Consider the following 24,127-nt stretch of genomic DNA (forward strand, 5'->3'; position numbering starts at 1 on the left):
GTTGATTTTCAAGGGCAGGAGGTATATTTTGCTAATTCTGAATATGAACTTATGTTAAAATATTCTAGGCATCATCACTGGTATATGATTCAAACTGAACTCACTTCTGAAAAGTATTTTCTGATGCAGGAAAAATGTTTTTCTTGGTCTTGTTTTGTTTAGGGTTCTAGTTTGAAATGGGCAAAAGAATGTACTGTGATTTGTCTTTATAAAGAACTTAAGTCTTTTTTGTTTGTCACTTTCAGTCTCTACCCATCAATAGATCATCAGGTATAAAGCTTACCTGTACCCTTAGCCTGGTGAGTGTCAGTATACTTCTAACAAGACCACTGACCCACACAGGGGAAAAGGGCATATGATTTTTAGTCTCATGTAAATTTAGAGCTCATGTAATTAGAAAGTAACTTAGATATCATCTGGTCCACACTCCCCTATTTTCCCTCAGATGGAGGATTATAAATTCAGTCATGAGAGGAGCCAGGTCCAATGCTCTTTCCATTATAACTCATTACAGAAATTTTTTTAAATGTAATATCTGGTTTGAGTTTTGGGAAATGAAGTAGGTGGGAGAGATTTAATTTAGGGTTCTTGGGGTGGCTAGGTGGTATAGTGGATAAAGCACCAGCCCTGGAGTCAGGAGTAACTGGATTCAAATCCGGTCTCAGATACTTAATAATTACCTAGCTGTGTGGCCTTGGGCAAGCCACTTAACCCCATTTGCCTTGCAAAAAAAAAATTAGGGTTCTTATGTGGACAATGTAAAAGGTTAAACTCGTATGACATTAAAAATGTAAACTAAGATTTAATATATTTATTTTATATATATATATATAGAAAATAAAATTTGTTTGATAACATAAATATTTTAAATATATTTTAATTCAATATATTAACTAAGAATAGGAAGGAGAAGGAGAAAAGAGACATAATTGAAGGACAGTGAGAGGATTAAGAGTAGAGAGGGTAGTTATGTAGATAGACATTCAGAAATCTAGCCACATAGAAAAATATCCATATATAAATATTAGTAAATCATCCAAGTTTAACTGCAAAAGATAATATGGTTCTTTTTATTTCTCAAATGTAGTGTTGAATCCTCTGATGTCAACTGGAAGAAGAAAAAAAGTGGAGGAATAAAAATAATTTGTCAGTCAGAAATGAGAGATTTCTCAGCCATGGCTTTTATCACTGATCATATCAATTCCTTGATAGACCAGTGGTTTCCTGGTAAGATGGCATTACTGAATTATGGTTGTAATTTTATTTTAAAGTGCCTTTGCAATTCACAATAAAAGACTTATTTAGGGAAAAAAAAATCCTATTAGCTAAGAGCTCAAGCCTGGCCAAGCATGGTAGTCTGTAATCCCAGTTACTAGGGAGACTGAGGCTGTGGCTCAGTAGTTCTGAGATGTAGTGGGGTATTCCAAAAGGGAGTTTCCTAGTAAGTTCTCCATCAATATTGTGAGCTTCTGGGAGTAGGGATGGGGGGTGGGGGGGGCTCTGGTTGCTTTAAAAAGGGCAAATCAGCCCAGGCTGGAAATGGAACAAATCAAAGCTTCTGTGTTTATCATTTGTGGGTTTGGATCTATAAATAACTTCTATACTTCTGGCCCAGGGAAGATGAGGAGAACCAATCCAAAATGAGAAAAAAAGAAAAAGGAAGGAAGGAACTCATATCCAAGAACATTAGAGGATTCTTTAATGAAATCCATGTTTATTCAACAGTCAGCCTAAAGTCATATAGGAAAACTAAGTAGCTGGGGCCTAAGTATCCAGTATCTAATCTATGACCTAGTCTCACCCCAGGAAACAGAGGAAATGTCAATCTCTTCCTACAGAAAAACTAGGATAAGAAATGCTAAAGAAAGAAAATACAGACACAAATGGACTAAACAGAAGACCTATTTACTTTTGTAGTTTCAATTGTGTCCAACTCTTTGTGACCTTATTTGGGGTTTTCTGTCAAAGATACCAGAGGAATTTGCCATTTCCTTCACCAGCTCATCATATAGATGAGGAAACTAAGGCCAATGAAGTTAAATGACTTGTCCAGGGTCACCCCAACTAGTGAGTGTATAGACTTGGCATTCTATCCACTGTGCCACCTAGCTGCCCTATAGACTCCTTGATAAACGTTTGTTTCATTCCTTCCATTGGCATAATAAAAATAGCTAGAACTTTCAACTTTGCAAAATAGTTTTGCAAAATAATGAAGTGGGCACCCTTATTATCCCCATTTTGCAGATGAGGAAAATGAGGGAGAGATAGTGACTTGTCCATGGTCTATACTAGTAAGTTTGATTTGAACTCTGGTCTCCTGACTCCGAGCCCAATTTCCTACCCATTGCACCATTTCCAGAACTCTCACAGGACTGTATTCAGCTGCAACAAAAACACAGAGAAAGCATCAAGAAGTGAGGACCATTTGGTAGAAGTTTTGACCCCCTGGGAACCCAGCCTCAAGGCTGAACCTGATGAAGCAAAATAAATGGCAGGAGAGCAGATGTGGGCTTTGGGATTCCCGCATGAATCATGCATCTGTAAAAAGGAGACAATTGAACCTCAGTGTAGTAAAAGAAAGATGCACATGACCTGTTAAAACATTGATTTGTTTATGAAGTTCTGATTGAAAAGGACTGAAATTTGTAGAGGAGAGAGTGCCAGCAAAAAAATGTTTTTGCTCAATTTTAGGATGACTTCTTTGGTAAATAAAAGTGCTGCCTTTACCAAAAGGTGTCTCTGAATACTTATGTTAAAATCCTAAATGATTCCCAAAAGCCACAAAGCAGATCACTTTGTTCAGCAACCTCCTGATATTAATATAAAATAAGCATAAATCAAAGGGGTTTGCCTTTGCCATGGAAGCTGTCCTGCAGAGATTCCATATCGAAGAGAAATTTTCAATAGGTAGAGAGTTTGACCCAATGCTCATGTTTGCAACAGATGGATGAAATCATAAATGGATTCCATTGTCACTCAGAGAGTTTGATCTGACTTCCTGCATTGAGCAGACCCCAACCTTTTTGTCGGTTCTGTGCCATTCTTGTCAATCATCAGAGTATTGAAATATGCCTACTGATGGTTTCATTATCCCATCGCTGTTATAAGGGGGATAATGCTTTCCACCAAAATGCAAACTTGCTCTTGGAAATGGTCAACTCAGAATGAAACCACTAAGAATTGCTTTAAAACTAGGCAGTTAGTCTCCACCATTTCTGTGCCTGGAAGAAGGAAAGAATAGTTGACCATAGTCTTATACATTAGCCCACACCTTCATCCAGACATGAACAGGTAAATGTAAACAAACCTCTTCTCCAGAGGTGTTGCAATCATGATCCTATGAAATCCCACCCAGGAACAAAGAAACAATAGCAACCATAGCGAGGAGATTGTGAGGGCTGGAAGTATCACCTACAATTTCAGAGTGGGAAGTATTTTAGAGCCCATCTAGTTTAATCTGGACACAAACAAAAACTTCCCTCTGTAGTACCCAGAGACAGACGACCTGAGTTCAGATCTCTTCCCATAACTCTCCTGTGTGACGCATGCCTCCAATCACTTGGTTGGTTAGAGTGGTCATCTTGGATACGAGGGATTAGTAGTGGTAGTAGTAGTAGTATTTTTTCACTTTCCCACCTCTGCCTCATCCTGCCTAATGTACATACTGACTTAAAAGTTTCACTTTGAAATCTTTTTGAAATCATTTTCACTTTTAGAAATCTTTTCATTCATTCAGCTGATCTCAAGACATTTACTAGTTGTGCAGCCTTGTAAAGTCCCTTAAACCTCGGTTTGCCTCCTCAGTAAAATGAGAATAGTTATCATACCTACCTCTCATGATTGTTAAGAGGATCAAATGAAATAATAATAATAATAATAATAATAATAATTATAATTATAATAACTAGCATTTACAGGGTACTTATTTTCTACTAATAGTTTACAGTCTTTTACAAATCCTAAACAATTACATAGTTAATTCACTTAAAGCATTTGCCAGTCAGGTAATCAATAACATCTCATAAACACCCACAGTATGTAGAACATTGTACTAGCTTCTGGCAAATACCTCATGCTAATCCTTTACAAATATTATCTTAGTTGAGTTTTTCAACAACTCTAAGAGATAGGTTCATTATGACATATAGTTGTTATTGTCATTATTGTCATTATTATTATTATTTAGTTCTAATTCATCAAAAAAAAAACCCCAAGCTTCCTGAAGCAAAGCGTTTGTGGTACTCTCTTGGTTTTGATGCAACAGTTGAGGAATCCATAAGGAAGTTGGAAAATAGTTTTAAAACTGAAAGGAGAGTTTGGAAGAGTGATATAAGGAGTAGGATTGAATGGGTTATGTTATGATGGCCATAGTCTCTGAACCCACATTACTACTATATTAGTCTGACAAAAGGATGTTCTTTTTATAAATCTCCATTCAAAAACATGGAGTCAGAACTTTCCTCATCTCTAAAATGAGGGATTCAGAGATTTTTAAGGCCACTTCTAGCTCTAGACCCCATGGTATTGGAATTGGGGAAGTGATGTGTGTGGTAGTGAAAAATGGGAGTTGGATGCCCTCCATTTAAATCCCACTTCTAACACTACCTTCTTACACCTTACTTGCCTTCAGCTATTCACTACCCAAGACTTCGACTCTCTTCTCTTTAAAATGAGAGGGTTCAGCTAAACATACTCTTTGAGGCTGCTTCCAGCTCTTTTATCCATGATCCTATAATGCTACTACTGTCCCAGGAAATCTGTGTTTTATGGACTTTTTAGAAAGGCTGTTGTGAACAATGAATGCCATTATTTGATGGCTTAGTAGAAATGACTCAAGATGGTTTTTCCAGTTGAAATTCATAGATGTCATTCATTATATAGCCCCCTGGAGTGTTTGAATGTAATGGTGGTGAATAACCAGAAAAGGGGGCCCCACAACGTGGGTGATACAAGGGCTTTTTGTAGATGGTGGTAAGTTGTCCTTGGGGACTGGGTATTTTAATTTATGTCAGCTGCTAGAATCCCTTGCTTTCTTTTTTCTTACATCTCTGTTTCCAGGTACTGTGAAACTCTTGCCAGCAGCTAGGATAATGCTCTACACAGTGTGGGTGCTTATGAGATGTTGTTGACTGCCTGGTTGGTTGATGCTTTTAAGTGAATTAGCTCTGTAATGAATATGGAATCACTTAGTATGCTAAAACAATGACTGACTGATTAATGTAAAGGAGGAAAAAAGTTTCATTTAATTTGAGCAATAGAAGTCTGCAAATCCAGTGACAAATCACACAAAGAGAAATGTGGTCGAAAAATGCTCATATGTATACATATATGAAATTACAAAATTCTGACATTATAGCTCATCACTGATTCTATCCATTACTAAAGCACCCTCAAAAAATAAGTGAGGAAAATAAGACTTTCTTTCCACCCAAAGATTCCTAAATATTCATTCATTTAAAACAGGGTTCTATAGCTCAAATGATACTGTGCTTTAAAAAAATCAAATAATTCTCAACCCTAGACCATGCAACCTACTATAACCTCAGTTAAAGAAGCTCACCATGATTCATGGCAGGTTAAGATCCTAGACAAAAAAGAAGCTCGGGATGGGAGGAGAAGAACTCAAAGAGAAAAAATATATATTTTTCACCAAATTTAGGCTCTTTGGAGATTCTGCACTTAGGACTAACATAATAAATTCTAGTTGAATTAAATTAGTCAGTGTTTTTGTGGACTAACTCAAATTTATCAGTTCCTTTAAAAAAAATTTTCTTCACTTAAGAAGCATTTTTTTCTTCCTTCTTCCTTCCCCCCAAAAAAGAAAAGCAAAATTCATGTATCATATATGTATAATAAAGCAAAGAAAATTTCCATATTGATCACATTGAGAAATATATGTTCCATATTGCATCTTGTATCCATCACTACCCTAAAAGACAGGCAAATCAATCATCTGTCCTCTGGGATCATGGTTAGTCATTGAATCTATCAGAATTCTTAGATCTTTTAAAGCTCTTTGTTTTTATAAATAGTTGTTATAAAATAAATTGTTCTGATTTTGGATGAGAAATGAGTGTGAAGTACTGATGATACTTGAATTGAATATTTATATTCCCATGTCCTACAGCCTTACATATCCCATTCCCAGACTTATGATCCCCAGAACAGGCTGTATGTGAGAGGAGATACAGAAGTATAAATCATTTTACATCTCCTAAAATAATTATCCAAGGTCCATATCTTAGCTCAGCACTTTATATATAGATATATATATATAGATATATATATATATATATATGTATATATAGTTTTTGCAAGGCAATGAGGTTAAGTGCCTTGCCCAAGGCCAGTGCTCTATCCACTGCGCCACCTAGATGCCTATATAGATATATAGATATATAGATATATAGATATATAGATATATATATACCTTATTGTCCTTGTATCAAGACCTCAATTTATCTGATCTACCAGGAATGCAGTATAGGCTTGCCTACCATGGGTCTCTCTTAGGTCAAACATCACAGATTGTGTTACGCAAACCTAATTATAATATTTTAAAAAGAAACAGTCATGGGACATGAGGAAGAGACTTGTGTGATTAAGCAGCCTTTCTGTTAACCAAAATCTGTTCTTTTTCAGCCCTTACAGCTACTGAGAGTGATGGTACCTTGCTCATGGAACAATATGTCCCATGTCCCATCTGTGAGTCAATAAGATCTCAACAAAATGATTTGAATGATAAAACAGAAGATGTGCAATACTTTGATATGGAGGATTGTGTCCTGACTGCAATTGAGCAAGACTTTATCACATGTCCCAGTCACTCAGACATTCCTGTTTCTTTGCAAGAGCTGGTCCCAGAGTTATTTATGACTGATTTTCCTGCAAGGTAATATACACAAACTGCATTTCATCACATCTATTAGTGAATCATCCCATCTTTTATGCAAATATTTTTCAAAGTGACCAAGGAAGCAGAAATCAATCTCCCTCCTCTGCTTGCAGTTTAACCTGTATTTGGCAATATCTTAACCAAACTAGAGTATACCAGTAACACTATAAACTATATTTTGCACTTTAATTTTTGTTGCTCACTTGCTTTAGTTGTGTTTGAATTTTTGTGACCCACTTGAGGTTTTCTTGACAAAAATACTAGAGTGGTTTTCCATTTCCTTTCCAGTTCATTTTACAGATAAGGAAACTGAGGTGAACATTGTTAAATGACTTGCCCAGGGTCATATCACTAATAAGTTTTGAGGTCAGATCCTGACTCCAGGCCCAGCAGTATATCTACTATGTCACCCAGCTTCCCATATTTTGTCCTAAATCATATCAATCAATTCTCTTGCTCATGTTTCAGTAGATTTTTGTTGAGATTCTCATTCTTTTGACAGATAGCTTGAGTATGTGAGGTCTTAGTTCTTTTTTAATTTTTAATTTTTTTATTTTTAGAAAGGTTCTATTTATTTTGAGTTTTACAATTTTTCTCCCAATCTCGCTTTCCTCCCTCCACCCCCCCCCCCACAGAAGGCAGTTTACTAGTCTTTACATCATTCCTGTAGTATGCATTGATCTAAGTTGAATGTGATGAAAGAGAAATCATATCCTTAGGGAAGAAACATATAGTATGAGATATAGTAGAATTACATAATAAGACAACATTTTTTTTTAAATTAAAGGTAATAGTCCTTGGTCTTTGTTCAAGCTCCACAATTCTTTCTCAGGATGCAGATGGCATTCTCCATCACAGATACCCCAAAATTATTCCTGATTGTTGCCCTGTTGGTATAAACAAGTCCATTAAGGGTGATCATTACCTCCATGTTGCTGGTAAGGTATACAATGTTCTGGTTCTGCTTATCTCACTCAGCATCAGTTCATGCAAATCCTTCCAGGCTTCCCTGAATTCCAGTACCTCCTGGATTCTAATAGAACAATAGTGTTCTGTTACATACATATACCACAGTTTGTTAAGCCTTTCTCCAATTGATGAACATTCCCTCAGTTTCCATTTCTTTGCCACCACAAACATGCTATGAACATTTTTATACAGGTGATGTTTTTAACCTTTTTCATAATCTCTTCAGGGTATAAGCCCAGTAGTGGTATTGCTGGATCAATTTTTATTGCCCTTTGGAAATAATTCCAAATTGCTCTCCAGAAAGGTTGGATGAGTTCACAGCTCCACCAACAATGCATTGGTGTCCCAGATTTCCCACATCCCTTCCAACATTGATCATTGTCCTTTCTGGTCATATCGGTCAGTCTGAGAGGTGTGAGGTGGTACCTCAGAAATGTTTTAATTTGCATTTCTGTCAAAGCAAACTCAGAAACATTTTGAAAAATATTCCAAAACACTTCTCACACAAATAAAATCAAACTTAAATAATGGTAAATATCAACTGCTCATGGATAGACCAAGCAAATATAATAAAAATGACAATTCTACCAAAATTAAACTTCTTGCTTAGTACCCTGCCAATCAAAATTCCCTTTAATGAGTTAGAAAAAAATTCATATGGAGAAATAAATGTTGAGTTCTTAGTTCTAATAAGGCTAAAGTTGATCAGATATCTACACAAAGACTAGTGCTAATATGGTGTACCTCTAAGAGCAGAGGATCACTAGACTGGCTAAAGAGGGGTGATCTAGGCCAGGGCAGACAAATGGAGTGAGTTAAAGCTTGCAACTGGATCAGCATTGAGATCGAGAGAGAGAGAGAGAGAGAGAGAGAGAGAGAGAGAGAGAGAGAGAGAGAGATTGATTGACATTGATTCTCATCATCTCCTCTCTGAAAGGAAGCAGGTGATTTTGATTTTATGTTTTCATTGCTTGGACAAGGACAGCAAGTGAAAAAGCAGGAGTAAAAATGATTACCTTTGAAAGTCAAACCGTCAGTATCCTGAATGTATTCCATTTTTCTTTCTGATAAATAAGCTGAAAGTATCTTTCTGCTGAGCTTGCTCTCAGTCCCAGTTTCTACCCTGCTGCTTACTCAACAAACAAGATAAATTAGAGTGGGTCTCCAGCACAAGAATAGAAAGGTTCCAAGCAATCTGCATTTTTTCTTTTATCAAGTATCACTTTTATAAGTGTTATCTCAAGACTGAATATCTGAATTTCTTAAGACTTTAAGGCAATGATGTCTACCAAGAACTTAAGATAAGAAACTTGGAAATAAGCTTTTGAAGAAAATATAAAATATTTTGTCATATCATCCAATAGAAAGTGGTCACTAAAAATGAACTCTAAACTTGGCCTTCTTGGTTTCCAGCAAGTTTTGGATTGTGACATCCTATCTGATTTTCCATTATCGCTTTGAAACTTTCCCAATTACTCAGCAAGAGATGATTCATTCTTCCTCAAATTCTTTAAGGCACTCCTACTGACTTCTCCTATGAACTTGTTTCATTTTTCCATAAATTATCTGTGTACATCTATTTCCACTATAAATTGTCATCTCTTTGAGGGCAAATTCTATGACTATTTTTCTTTTATTTTGAATTGTAGCAATGTTTCATATTTTCTCAAAATATTTTGAAAATTTGACAGTTTCTCTTCGGGGTCTTCTCTCCCAATCCCTACCACTACCAAAGAATTAGGGGTCATGCTTGAGTATTGCAAAACCGAGTTTCAAAATCCATGGTTCTTGGTTTTTCACTTAGAGAAGAATCTCAGACTTCAAATCAAGTCTATTTTTATGTCTTTTCAACTTACCTGATTCATCATCAGAGAAATAAGCAAACTAATTTAGAAAATATAAGATATTTTTTCAAGTTTTTTTTAAACTCATGACATACACCAAAGGACCTGACAGATAAAAGCAATTAAATTCTGAAATGGTAGGAGATAAAAGGAAGAATTATGTAGGTCTTAGAAGAATCTTATGAAGAACAAAATATTGTAGAATAAAATATATTATTGTTTCTTTTTTCTAAATTAATTTTAATTGAATCATCATTGTTCTTTAAAGATCATTTGGCCTCCATATTTTAGGGACCAGTCTCAAAACATCTTCCAAAAGGCAAGAGCTCACTTGGGGTAAAGCCCCAATTTTTTCTCCCAACTAAAGCTAAAAATTTTCATTTCCAGACTAAAATTTATTAGGTTTTAAAATCCAACTGAAAGAGCCCAACTTGCATGAACCTCAATATACCTTTACATGATAGGAGGAGAAAAATTGTCATTGTTGGCTCAAGTCTAGTCCATAGGCAAAAGCATGGGTCAGTTCCATAAAGAAGCCTAATCTTTCCAAACATTGGGCAACTTTGGTTTGATGGTCAGACTGTAGGTCAGGATGTAGATAAGAAAACAAATTTAAAACCTTTTTAAAACAGATAAACAATCATATATATATATATATATATATATATATATATATATATATATATACATATATATATATATTAGAATAGAATGAGCTTGAGATAAAGAGGAAAAAAAGGGAATTTAAATGATTCTTTTTTTTTTCTGTCATGTTCTTCCTGATAATCCTTCCCTGATCGCCACCTTCCCAACCGAAAGAAAGTAAATTACTTGTTAGGGAGTTTTCTTTAATCAGTAATGATCCAAATGGAATTAATAAGCCTATGGGGATATTTCATCACATTAGCTGGTCAAAAACTTATTAACAACAAGCCACACAGTGACTTTTGGGACCCCTAAGCAGTCAACCTTATTTCAGAGTTTGAAACCATGTTCCACGAAGATACTGGCATCTTTAGAACCATTATGCCTGAAATTTGTCAGGCAACATTTTTCCATGTGTATGTGTGCTTTTCCCTTAGTTTATACAAATATCTAGGATATTTTCTCTGAGAGAATTTTCCAGGTGCCATGGAGTCACAGGGGAAAGTCACATTTCAAAAGTTTCAGCATAAATTACTAGTATTTTTATAGCTCTGCCCGCTAGTCACATAAGACCCGTTAACAATCAAAATCTTTCCTATTCAATTAGTTATTAATGAGTATTTGGAGTAACAGCTCTAGCATGTCTACCTAAGAATCCAGATGAGGGACAATTTGTTAGTTTATTTAACTGATGTATAATGGCATTGAGCTGTTTGAAGTCTGAGCAGATGTAAAACTTGGAAAATAATGGAAAATGATGAATTGCAACATAAGTAATAACAGTTTGATCAGTTGTATCAAGAGGGAAAAGTCAGAAATTAAAGCTTTTCCATAAATTGTACAACTTTAATTTGACAGTGAGGCAATCAGGAAAAAGTAGCAGACATAAAACTTTTCAAAACATATCAATATATGCTGTTTAGCTAGGCTTTAAATAGGGAGGGGAAAGGATTTTAAATAGTTTTCTTCTTTCACTTCCCAACTTTTCAGAAGAAAGGTTTGAGAATGAATCAGGGCTTAGGAAAGAAAATAGAAGAACTGAGAAAAATATTCATGTCAACAAACATCTTATTGTTCAGTCATATCTGATTCTTAGTGACCCCATTTGGAGTTTTCTTGGCAAAGATACTAGAGTGGTTTGCCATTTCCTTTGTCAGCTCATTTTTTCAGATGAGGAAACTAAGGTCAATAGGATTAAGTGACTTGTGCAAGATCGGGTCACATAACTAGTAAGTGTCTGAGGCAAGATTTGAACTCACAAAAATGAGTCTTCCTGACTTCAGGCCCATTATTCTACTGACTGTGCTACTATTCATATAGAGCTTTACCATTTAAGAATGTCCCAAGGAAGGACATACTTGTAAATTATTTTTTCTTGACATTTTGAAATAATTCAAATGTAATGTCCATTATTTTGGAAGACTTTCTGCCCTTTCTAGATGGATATTAGTCCATCATCTAATAGATCTGTTCCTTAGATGATCAGAATACAAGTTGGAAAAATGTGAGTTCCTTGAGCTAGGACCTGTTTTGTTTCTGACTTGGTATTTTCAATGACTAGTATGGTGCCTGTCACTAATAATGGTTTTTGAATTTAACTCACTTGTCTCCATGTGAAGTCTAAATAAGCTGTTAGGCCATGGATGTAACATTTGACAAACTCCACACTTTCTCCAAATTCTCTTCCCAAAAGAAGGAGCTGTATGAGGAGGTACATCAGAGAAGTATTTAAAATATAGTTCCTACCACACTAATCATTTGTGTTTTGTTCATGGCAGACTATTTCTGGAAAATAGCAAGTTAGAATGTAGTGAAAATGAAAACAATGTTCTGGGCCAAGGTGGAAGTGGAACCATTATATACCAAGCTCAATATCATGGGAAACCAGTGGCCGTGAAGAGATTTCAGCTCAAAAAATTCAAGAATTTTGCTAATGGCACAGCAGGTAAACAGAGATCCTTGTTCAGCATGCTTTCCTTCCAAATATCCTTTCCCTGTAGAAAACAGCTTGGACCACAAATCATCTCCCTTCCTCAGAGCAGTGCCCTGCAGCTGTATAAATAGTCAAAAATGAGCAGACCACGTGCATGTGTGTTTTTGTGTGTGTGTGTCTGTCTGTCTGTCTGTCAAGTTTTCTTTGCACACAATAGATTCTAAGACAGTCTGTAGAAATGGTAAATGTGCCATTAAACTGTGGCCTGGGGTTCTGTTGCTTAGCAACTGGATGTAGGTTCCTGCATTGTAAACACAAAATGTTGAGTCTGATTGTGACCTCTGGATGACTGTCTCGACTCACTGAGCTATTTTAGCAAAGCAAGTTCACCCTTCTGTGCCTCTGTTTCCTTCCCTGTTGATCTAAGTTTCAGATGTTGATCTGAGGCTGAAGTGACTAATCAATATGGATTTCAAAATATAAATCTGAATATTTCATTGTCAGAATTTAAATCATTTTCCTCTTTACAGGGCTGATTTTCACTAATTGTCTCTGCCAGAATTTCAAAATATAAATCTGAATATTTCAGTTTCAGATTTTAGATCATTTACCCCTCTCTCAGGCAACACCTACAGAGGGAGGGTACCAGGGACTGGACCTGGGATTTCATTGGGATAGGATACTCCAAGGAGTATCAGTGCAGGTCAGCACTTTTCTGAAACTTATCTTCTTAGAAAGTTGCTTAGGGCACAAGAGGCTGAGAGATGAGTAGGAATTAGAGGTGGGAACTTGAACTTGATTCTTCTCTTCCGCCATGCATCCCTTCGAGACCATCCCCTATATCACCCAATTTAAAGCAATGTAGTAGTCTAGGTAAAATAATAATTGCTCTTAATTCTCCCTAGATGAATATGGAAAGATAAAGTAGGTTAGTCACTGAATGATTGCATTAGGAAAAATCTTTAGAGATCATGTGGGATCAGTACTCTCATACAGATGAGGAAACTGAAGCACACAGGTGGAAAGAGACTTAAAAGTCATAGATCTGAGACTAGAGCTTTTTAGGAAGTGGTTTGGCAAAGAATATATTTTTTTTCTTATCCCCTTGAAGTAAACACATATAATATTCACACCCACAGGAAATTGAATTTAAATGGCATTCTCCAAATAGAGATTTTTACTTCACATCCCAGGGATGTCTTACTTTTTAGGATCCAGTGGGAGGAATGTAGCCTCCTGAGAGAAATATTTTTATTTCCATTTATTTCCATGATTTCTCATCTCTTATATCTTACAAGTCAATTTATGTCATCTTTAAGGGCTGATTTTCATTAATTATCTCTGCCAGAATTTTATACATATGGGAATTAGTTCACTGAGGGAATCAACTCAGAGATTTTTAACTCTGTTGGTTTGAATTCATATCAGACCACTAATGATAGAAAGCTGTTTCCATGTAACAGCCAGTAGTGGATAATAATCCATATTGAAAAACAATAAAAATAGCATTTGACCCCATTCTTAAATGTAATCATCAGAAGATCTGGGAGGAGGCTGAACTATAACTTAGCCTTTAATCAATCAATCAATCAATCAATCAATCAATCAGGGAAGGCTCTGGGCTAGACAGTGGGCATTCAAAGACAAGACGAGAAACAGTCTATCATTTCAGGGAGTTTATATTGTATTAGGGAAATGTGACTCAGTGTAAAGTAGTCCGATTCCTTGATGCTGTTTTGAAGAACCTGAGGAGCCCAAGATTTCATCTCTCTATCCCTCATCTAAAATCTTACCATAGGATGATGTCAGAAAAATGCTGTTCTTACAAAAGTCAGAGAATATTCACCAGAAATGTCAAATTGAAAATCAGCATGTTTCACAGAGCCTCCTACAGCTTCATTTGAAACAAATTTGAAGTTTAGGCTCCTAATTAGAGTATAGCAATCAAAAAGTATTTTCCCCATTATTTTCTTATAGTGTCATTGGAGGGGCAGGATATGAAGATATTTGTAAAAAATACAGGGCTCTATTTTATCTGAAGTGTGGTGTGCCAGTCCTCTGGCCATATTGGAGGATCTTATATGTGCATTATTTTTCCTGCTAAATCCATCATCAAAATAAAAACTCCCTTAATTCATATGATTATTTAAGGAACCTTTGAAGCTTATCCCTTATTGTTTCAAATAAGGAAACTGAAACCCAGAGACATTAAGGGTCTTGCCCAACTTTACAGAGAGTTATATTGGAGAGCAGGATTCAAACCAAGGACAACCCTGCTGCCTCTAAAAGGAACTTTTGAGATTGCATGTATTTTAAACTCATTTAGGACAGGACTTCTAATAGATTTTCTTAAAGCACTTTAAAACTTTTAAAATGTTTTACATTCATTATCTCATTTGATTCTGTAACAATCCTGAAAGATAGATCTGGATAGTAATATTATATTGCTCCTATAGATGAGGAAAACTGAGAATCATAGGGTTAATTAATGACCATTCAGAAAGTATCCAAAGCAAAATTGTAACCCAAATTTTTGTTTTTTAAAATTTTATTTTGTTGATGGATTTAACAAGAAAAATAATGCACATATAATATCTCCAATATGATCAGAGGACTGGGAATTCACACTTCAGATAAAATGCAACCCTGTATTTTTTTTTCACAAATCTTAAATCCAAGTCTTTTTATTATACCAGGATGCCTCCAGATGCAGTACCTAAAATATTATTGCCTTTACTTAGTAGATGCTCAATAAATGTTGAAGGAAGTTTAATATGAATGGATGAACATTCTCAGGTTCATAAGAATTTAAGTTCTATGTGATACTGTTTAGGACCACCACTTTGAAAACCCGAAATTAATAAAATTAAAAATGTAAAAAATAGGTTTAAATTTATTTCTGGACTTCTAAGTCACTAGTTATTCTCCAAGTTTTGGGGTTATACAACCCTATAATTTTTTTAAAATTGTACACTTTACCCCAGTATTTATAGTTTACAAATTTGTCACTGGGAAAGAGGTAGAGGATTTGCTAACATGGTTGGGTGGCAATTACACTGTTCTTTCTTTAATTACACTTTCTTTTTTTTAACGTACCACATCTCTTGGGGGTATCTCAGGTCTTCAACCCCTTTATCCTTGACTACCTAGTTCTCAAATTGACAGTGTTCTCTTCAAAATTACCAATAACTTATTAATTACCAAATCCTATTTTAATTATCAAATTAATTACCAAACCAAACTGCATTGTAGTAATAAGTATATACATTGTAAACTTACAAAAAATAAAAATTATAAAGGAGATAGAAATTAAATAATATTTGACCCTTGAGTTAATAGGAAGTCAATGAAGTTTATTGAGTAGGACAGTGATACTGTCAGATCTTTCAGAAGAATCACTTTGGTGGTCAAGAGAGTGTGAATTGAAAAAGGTGGACCAAGCAGGAAGCTTTTGTAATAGTTCATGTGAGAGGTCAGAAGGCTCTGAAATAAGCTGGTGATTGTGTGACTAGAAAAGGGGACATATGCAAGAGATAACATAGAGTCAGATTGTGGGGTGAGGAAGAGAAAGAGTAGGGAGTTGAGGATAATGATGAGCTTATGAATGAGAGAGAAGTATAATTAAAAGAGAGTAAATATTCATATATCCATATGGCCAACAGTATCAAATGCTGCAGAGAAGTTAAGAAAATTTATGATTGAAGATAGAGCATCGTTCTTGGTAGTTAAAGTTTGAGGATTAGTGATTCAAGGATAAAGGGGTTGAAGACCCAAGAGACCCCAAGAGTAGTGGTACCCTCCTTAAAAAAAGAAAGTTTGGGAAGGGACTGGGGTTGGGGAAGAGGACAGTGTAATTTTAACCATCCATGTTGATGAATCCTGTGCTGCTCCTTCCCAGTGATAAGTGAAAAATGTGTTTATAGAAGGGATGGACCTTGCTCAATGGCCACTACCCTAAGTGAAGAGCCAGCTTCTGTGATGGGCCAGAAGATATGAGTGTGGACATTGGAAGTGTAGGAGTGGGCAATAGAAATGACTACTGTTCAGCTGCTGTAGGTATCTGGGTTAGGTTTTAACCACTCTAAGGGGCCAAAACCCTTATGCAGCAGGACTCATAATGGGAAAATATTGAAGGACATGATATAGTTGTATGGCAATAAGTCTGTAACTGGCTATGGATGCAGAGGAGGAGGTAACCCATCTTCTCACAGTTTTATTAATTGATCAACCACCCATTGAGGTCAAACTACAATTCCCTTGAAGTCATCCCTCAGCCCCCATTTTGGAGACCGCCACACTGAGCCATTATTTCAGAATGAAAACTTTTCTGTTTTTTTCTATGCAAAATAAATGCTCAAGAAAAAGAGACCTGTCTTGGTGGGTCTCCTGTAGGCCCAAAGCTCTTTGAGAAGTACATGCAGTTTAGGCTATGTCCCAATGGACAGGCCAATAGAAGCATCACTTACTTCTCACCATATTGTTATTTATATGGTGGTGGAACTCTTATGGACATTTTTGGTCTTTTGATTCTGGTCTCTTGTCTTTGCTTACCTGAAAGCAGGCTTTCACCTTCTCTTGTTTCAGATTCCATGCTGAAGCACCTACGAGCCATGGATGCAATGAAGAACTTTTCAGAATTCCGCCAGGAAGCCAGCATGTTACATTCTCTACAACATCCTTGTATTGTTTCCTTAATTGGAATTAGCATCCACCCTCTTTGCTTTGCCCTTGAACTTGCCCCCTTGGGTAGTCTCACTACAGTGCTTTCTGAAAAGTCCAAAGGTAACCCCTGAGGGTCTCTCTTTTCCTTAGATACAAGGAGTGTGATAGCTTATTTACTTCATTCATCTGAGTTTCTTGATGTTCAAGAAAGATGCTGTGACTTGTAGAGAAAGGCACTGAAATACTCAGGCAGACCTGTGAGAAGCTATTTCCTTAGGCTGCATCCTTAACCCTTGTATAACATACAACACTCCTAAGAGGGAATAGGCAGGAGAGAGAGTAAACCAGCATTATGACAAAGAAGCCCCTGGAAGTTCATGGAGTGGCATTCTCTCAATAAGTTAATAAGGATAGAGATAGCATGGCTTTATCAGTTCAAGGAACCCCTGTAAAAGAGAACTCCCTTCACCAATGCAGGTTAGTACCTGCTCTACAACTTAGAGAGAGAGAGAGAGAGAGAGAGAGAGAGAGAGAGAGGCAGCTGCCTCAGTATTTGAATATTGTAACTTGTCTGGGTCCCATAGCCAGTATGTGACAGAGGTAGGACCTGGAGCCAGACCTGGCTTTGAGGCCAATTCTCTATCAATTCTGTAATGGAAAGTAAATACAATTGAGAAGATATTTCAATCATTTAAAAGTATGCTTGGTTGTTTTATTTTAGTTATTATTTATATTTAGTTATTAGTTAATTATAACTGTAAAATCACTAGTCCACTATAAAAATCAGGGAAACTTTAAGCTAGCTGAAAAAGTGTTCTTTCTATTTTGAAGTGGAGGAAATAGCATGCAAATTGATTTTTCCCCTAAAGTTGTCTCTGATGAAAATCCATAAATATAGCAACATAATATTTACAGTATGGCAAGATACAGCTTTTGAGGTTGGTTAATCTGCAGAAATTTTGTCTCACTGATGTTATAGAGTTATCGTATCATAAATTAAATACTAATAACAAAAATAAATTCAATACTAAGTAACATTTCATTGACATGGTTCTGATACTCTTCAGGTAGGACATTGAAATAAGAGGTTGTCAGTTCATGTCAGTCACTCAGCAAAAATGTATTAAATATTTTATGAGACTGGGGATACAGAGGCAAAATTAAGCAGTCCCTACCCTCAAGGAGTTTACATTCTACTAGAGAAGACAAGGTATATGCATAAAGGTATATAGAAAATGATCATGTAATAAATACAAGGTAGTTTTTTTGGGAGGGCACTAGCAGTTGCAAAGGAAGGTCTTCATGTAAAAGAAGGTGATCCTTGATCTGGGTCTTGAAAGTCAAAGATACTAAGAGAAAACCAGGGATTCTAAGAGGTGAGGGAAGGAATGCAGTCCAGGGATGGAGGGCAGTTGGAGATGGTACAGAAATGGAAGCTCACAGATGAAGAACGGTCTGAACGTCAGTTAGACTGGACTATAGAATGCAGGAAAGGGAGCTGAGGTTGAGGCCAAGTCATAAAGAACTCTAAATGCCAAACAGAGGAGCCAGTGATATATAAATTACTGGAGTGTGTTTGATGGGGTGGATAAAGAGATATTTGCCATAATGAATTTGGATTTCTTCCCCTTTTTTTGGAAAAGGTTCTTCCTTTATGCCCTTGGGGCACATGCTTACACAGAAAATAGCCTTTCAGATTGTCTCAGGCCTGGCCTATCTTCATAAGAAGAACATCATATTCTGTGATTTAAAATCTGACAACATTTTAGTGTGGTCCCTTGATGTCAAAGAACACCTCAACATCAAACTGTCTGACTACGGGATCTCTCGGCAATCATTTCATGAAGGAGCTCTTGGCGTTGAGGGCACCCCGGGGTACCAGGCCCCTGAGATCAGACCTCGAATTGTATATGATGAAAAGGTATCTGACACCCTTCCAAAGCAAACTTTTATTTTACAGATCAGTGGAATGAGTGCTCATGTCTGTTCTTCTCTTTGGGATTTCCACATTCCCGTATATGAAATGTTTTAATGCTTTATAGGTTAACTGAATAGTTCTGAAGAGCTGAATTTGTTGTTGAGTTTTTTCATTCATGGATGACTCTTTGGAACCCCATTTGGGGTTTTCTTGGCAAAGATACTGAAGTGGCTTGCCATTTCCTTTTCCTGCTTATTCTAAAAATGAGGAAACTGAGACCAACAGGGCTTCAGTGACTTATTCAGAGTCCTACAGTTATTAAATGTCTGAGTTTAGATTTTAACTCAGGTCCTCCTGATTCTAGGGCTAATATACCAGACAATGAGCCACCTACCTGCGCTTGTTTTATTTAGTCCAATTCAGACCTAGGTTCAGATCCCAGCTCTATCATTAGCTTTAGGATCCTGAGTAAATATTGTAAATTCTCCAAACCCTGGATTCCACATCTATAAAATGAGAATAAAAATAATCCTCATTTTACTTCACAGGGTTTTCATGAGTAAAACATTTTGTAAACCTTAAAATGCTATAGAAATTTTTTTTGTTCTAGATATTGGCAATCCATTAATTTATAACTACTGGTCTTACATATATACATTTTATATATAATTGTCATATGCATATATAATTATGTAAATACTGATTATATTATATATTATTCACTGTTATTATGAATTATATATTGTCAGTAATAGAGTGAATTGACTTTAGAAATATCTTCAAAAGATGTCAAAGTTTTCCTGGACATCTTTTCCTTTCCCTTTTCTATCTCAGTAGATTAAAATCAGGGAGTATTAGGTAATACATTATGATGCTAAAATGAAAGTTTGGGTGTTTTATTTTGTTTTTATTCCCCCTGCTACCCTGTAGCTGTCTGGTAATCAAACAATTAGACTTTGATTTGGCAAATGATAGCCTATATTCCTTCAGGAAATTCTTATGTATTAACCACCTGTGAAGTAACTCTCCTCAGCCAGGAAGATCTGGAGAGAATTCCAAAAGAAACAAAGCTTGGGTTCAGGCAGTTAGCCATCAACTCACATGCAGGCCAGCTTCAGTCTTTGATTATAGTTAAATATTTATCCTCCTTCTTGGCTTCTTTCACCCTAAACAGGGAAACAGCCAAATCGATTTGGATGCATGAATGCCAGTTTCATTTTACAGATTCACACAAGACAACTGGAAATTATCTTGTGATGCACAGAAGAGGGAAAAGTATTGCTTTTGTAGCTTTGCTCAATCTTCTTACATAGCAATTTATTGTTCAGCAAAGAAATATCCTCTTGTACAATTTTGGTCACTGTAGCAGCTTATTATTTTGTGACCCTACATGGGTCACTGGCTAATTGCATTATGAATAAGAACAATAGATTTCCTGAATACTTATGTGGGAAACAATAGATCTGAGAGCTCAAAAGTCCTTTCCAGACCTGAAAGTTTATATTTTGTGAAATTGTCCAAGATAGGATAAGTCAAAGCAGAGAAGAATTTAGGAATAAAAATTGGAATAAGAAATTATAAGTTGCAGTTGAAACTAAGCAGTACAAGTTCCTCATTTTTAAGATAGATAACTTTGGGGGGCAACTAGGTGGCACAATTGATAGAGCACTGGCCCTAGAGTCAGGAGGACCTGAGTTCAAATGTGATCTCACTTAATAATTGCCTACCTGTGTGATCTTAGGCAAGTCACTTAACCCCACTGCCTTAAATAAATAAACAAAAATTTAAAATAAAGTTAGATAACATTTAAATAAGGTGAAAGTTTAAGATTGTACCCTCCAACCTATAGAAAATTCTCTATTTTTTTGTCACCTATCTTATCTTTCAGTACTTTTGTGGCTCTTGGAGATGTGGGGATCCCTCCATCAATGGATTACAAACCATAGCTACTTACTTGTTGAAGCACTTGTAATTTTTTTCTAATGGTAAAGTAAATTATTTTCAAATATTAAAAGGTCTCTGTGACACCTCTTATTTAACATGGATCTTTGTACCCAATTTTAGCAAATAACAAGCAAAGACCACATCTTCTGCTCCTATTATATTTCCCACCTATCAGCTGCTTACTCAATGTGATTGGCCAAATTTCATGAGATTTGCCTTCTCTCCTCAGGTGGATATGTTTTCCTATGGAATGGTACTCTATGAATTGCTGTCAGGTCAGCGACCTGTTCTTGGTCACCATCAACTTCAAATTGCCAAGAAGCTATCCAAGGGCATTCGTCCAGTCTTGGGGCAACCAGAAGAAGTACAATTCCACAGACTGCAGGCACTCATGACAGAATGTTGGGACACAAAACCTGAAAAGGTACCTAGAAGGAGTATGACAAAGAGATTGGAGGAAGAGGAAAAGGGAAAGGCAAGGTGCAATCCTTGTGGTATTTGCAGCCTTACTTCCCTGTGTTAACATTTCTACTGTATGTTAAATAAGAGACTATATATATATATATATATATATATATATATATATATATATACTCATCCAGTCAACCACAGAGAACCCACTTTTTGGTTCTCAGTGTAACTATAATTGACATGCCTTTTCTCTCTTGCTTTAGAATGGGATATTTGGTATGTATATGGCACATAGGAAGTAATTTCCATTCCTTCATTCATTTATTTATCTTAATTTTTTTTCTTATTTTCTTATCGTCTGTATTGTGTTAAAGGAAACAAGTTCCCTTTCTAAAAAATAATTTAAAAAAATAATACATCTAGATGGTACAGAGGAAAGAGTACCGACCCTGGAGTCAGGAGGAACTAAGTTCAAATCCGACCTCAGACACTTAATAATTCCCTAGCTGTATGACCTTGAACAAGTCACTTTTAACCCCATTGCCATAAATAAATAAAAAAAATTTTTAAATGAAAGATCTTAGTTTAATAATCACATAAATTGCATAGAAATAAAGTGAATTCCAATTCTACTGGAGAGAAAAAAGGGGGTGGTGGTGGTAGCAAGGACCTGTTTCACATGACAGGAAAAAAAATAATCATACATTTTCTTGTGATGAATATGGATCATATTGTAATTTCTGTAATTCCTGCAAGGTTACAGTGGTTCCAGGGTTAAATTTGGGCTAATATCAAATTAGATTGAAATATTAGAATGTGGTAAAAATCTGAGTGAAGTCCAAGAAAGAGTCTCAAGAAGACTGGATGGCCCTGGATATGAAAGTTGGAACATTTGGAGTTTAGGCCAATGTGAGCAGTTTAATGCTAAATTGACCGTGACTAAAATATTTTAAGTTGGTTCTGCATTAATCTGGAAAACCCCCAAAGTTTACCTTCTGTGTTCAAAGTTGCTTCATCCTCTTGCCTGTATTTTCTAAAATGTGGTCAAAGCTATGATATTGAACAAAGTCAATTTGACAGCAAAGTGTCTTCTCTGGGTTTATGAGAGCTAATTTCTCATGTAATATTTTGCCAAATGTAATTGATCTTTGTTGTTAATGAGCCATAAACCCTTCTTCACACATTTGGATGGATGTCTTTTCTCTCAGCGACCTTTGGCCATTTCTGTAGTTAGCCAGATGAAGGACCCTACCTTTGCAACTTTCATGTACATGTTACACTGTGGGAAGCAGACTTCATTCTTCTCATCCCCGGGCCAAGAATATACTGTCATTTTCTGGGATGGAAAAGAAGAATCCAGGTAACCTTCATTTGCTGCATCCAAAGGTGTGCATGGGCTCATGGACCCCTGAAAAGACACAGTTTGAGCCTTTAGAAAGCCTATAATGATCTTCTAGGACACTTCTCTTATCTCTATAATAAGAGAATTGAACAAGATTCCTTCATTTTCTGCTTTTGAATCCATGCTGGCACAATGCCCAGCATGTAGTAGGTGATTATTAAATTATTTTCAATTAATTAGATGATCTTTAAGGTCCCTACCAAATCTAACATTCTGTGATTCTATTATCATACCTTGAGCAGGGACCCAAAAAGTCATTGCACACAGACACAGAAACATAAAATGTTGAGCAGGCAGTGTGGAAAAGGTAAAGTTCAACTTTTCTTTCCACACTGGTCAGGCTAAGTGAAAAAAATATATGTTTAGACTCAGGGTTCTTTTCCTTTTTAGTATTGTGTGCCCCTTTGGAAGTCCAGTGAAGCCTGTGTATCCCTTCTTAGAATCATATTCGGTACTGCAATCAACTAAGGAAAATACTAAAAATTAAATATTAGTGAAAATAAAGATGTTAAATGTTTCCCCATTCAAGTTCAAAAATGTGGGTCTGTGGAGAGAGTCTGTTCTGGATCATGCTATGCAACTAGACCTCATTCATCAGTATGTATATCTGGGACAGCATTGACAAATGGACAGTGAACAAAAGAATAATGGGACGGGATGCCTTTGGGAAATGGCACAGTTCTTTTAATGACAAGTTCCCTCTTCCTGAAACAAAGGCCCATCTTCTTATCAGATATAATGTAGGACTGAGTCAGGAAATAATAGATTCCCTAAAGAATTGAAGTTGTGGGTCACACAGAGAGCAACTAAGAAAGACATGGTAGGTACAAGAAAACTGGTAAAGCATTACAAATTAGAAGTGGCACAAGAGAAGCCCCAGTAAGGATGTCATCAGATTAATCTATGCCTGGAAATAAAGATGGGCCAGTGACACAGTAAGAGCAAGAAATAAGTGATGCATCTGTCCAAGAGATTTAAATGATGACATCTCTAGATCGGGTAGTTCCCCTGGGCAGGCTTTTGCCCTATAACTGAGGAAAGGTAGGGCAGACATTGCAAAGGATCAGCAACAGGCAGGGAAGGGTTTCATTTTTTCATTATTGGACGGTGCATCCCGGCTGTTGAGATCACAGATGTACTGAAGCATTAAAGTGGAGGGGAGGCATTCAAGGTCCCCAGTAAGTGAATAGGATCAGAAAGGGGGCAGCTGATTTGGGATATAGTGGGGAAAATAGAGAAGACACAAAGGTTCTCTTATTCTTGCTACTAATGCCAATGTAGAAATTTTGAAAATTAGAAAAATTTCCAGGAAGTTACATTAATATCTGGAAGATACCTTCAAAATTATCTAATCCAATGCCTTTCTAAAGATGAGGAAACTGGAGCCTAGAGAAGGAAGTCACTTGCCCCCAAATTCATAGAACCAGAATTTTAATATACATCTAATTTTTGATCCTGAATTCTTTCTCCTTATACTCAACTGCCTCACAAACTATGCTGTCAG

The 24,127-nt window shown here is 36.2% G+C and overlaps 1 protein-coding gene across 3 annotated transcripts in view; it reads left to right on the top strand.

Annotated features, from left to right (window-relative positions):
• Positions 1-24,127, top strand: part of LRRK1 (leucine rich repeat kinase 1) — a 175,799-nt gene that overhangs the window by 135,312 nt on the left and 16,360 nt on the right. For all 3 annotated transcript variants that reach the window (XM_074234232.1, XM_074234233.1, XM_074234234.1), the window contains exons 23-29: positions 1,088-1,227; positions 6,643-6,892; positions 12,132-12,298; positions 16,871-17,068; positions 18,592-18,869; positions 21,040-21,234; positions 22,430-22,581. In XM_074234232.1, coding sequence (XP_074090333.1) covers positions 1,088-1,227; positions 6,643-6,892; positions 12,132-12,298; positions 16,871-17,068; positions 18,592-18,869; positions 21,040-21,234; positions 22,430-22,581 — 1,380 coding nt within the window. The remainder of the gene's footprint in view (positions 1-1,087; positions 1,228-6,642; positions 6,893-12,131; positions 12,299-16,870; positions 17,069-18,591; positions 18,870-21,039; positions 21,235-22,429; positions 22,582-24,127) is intronic.

The sequence above is a fragment of the Macrotis lagotis genome, chromosome 4 (assembly GCF_037893015.1).
Source record: "Macrotis lagotis isolate mMagLag1 chromosome 4, bilby.v1.9.chrom.fasta, whole genome shotgun sequence".
In the NCBI taxonomy this organism is placed as follows: Eukaryota; Metazoa; Chordata; class Mammalia; order Peramelemorphia; family Peramelidae; genus Macrotis; species Macrotis lagotis.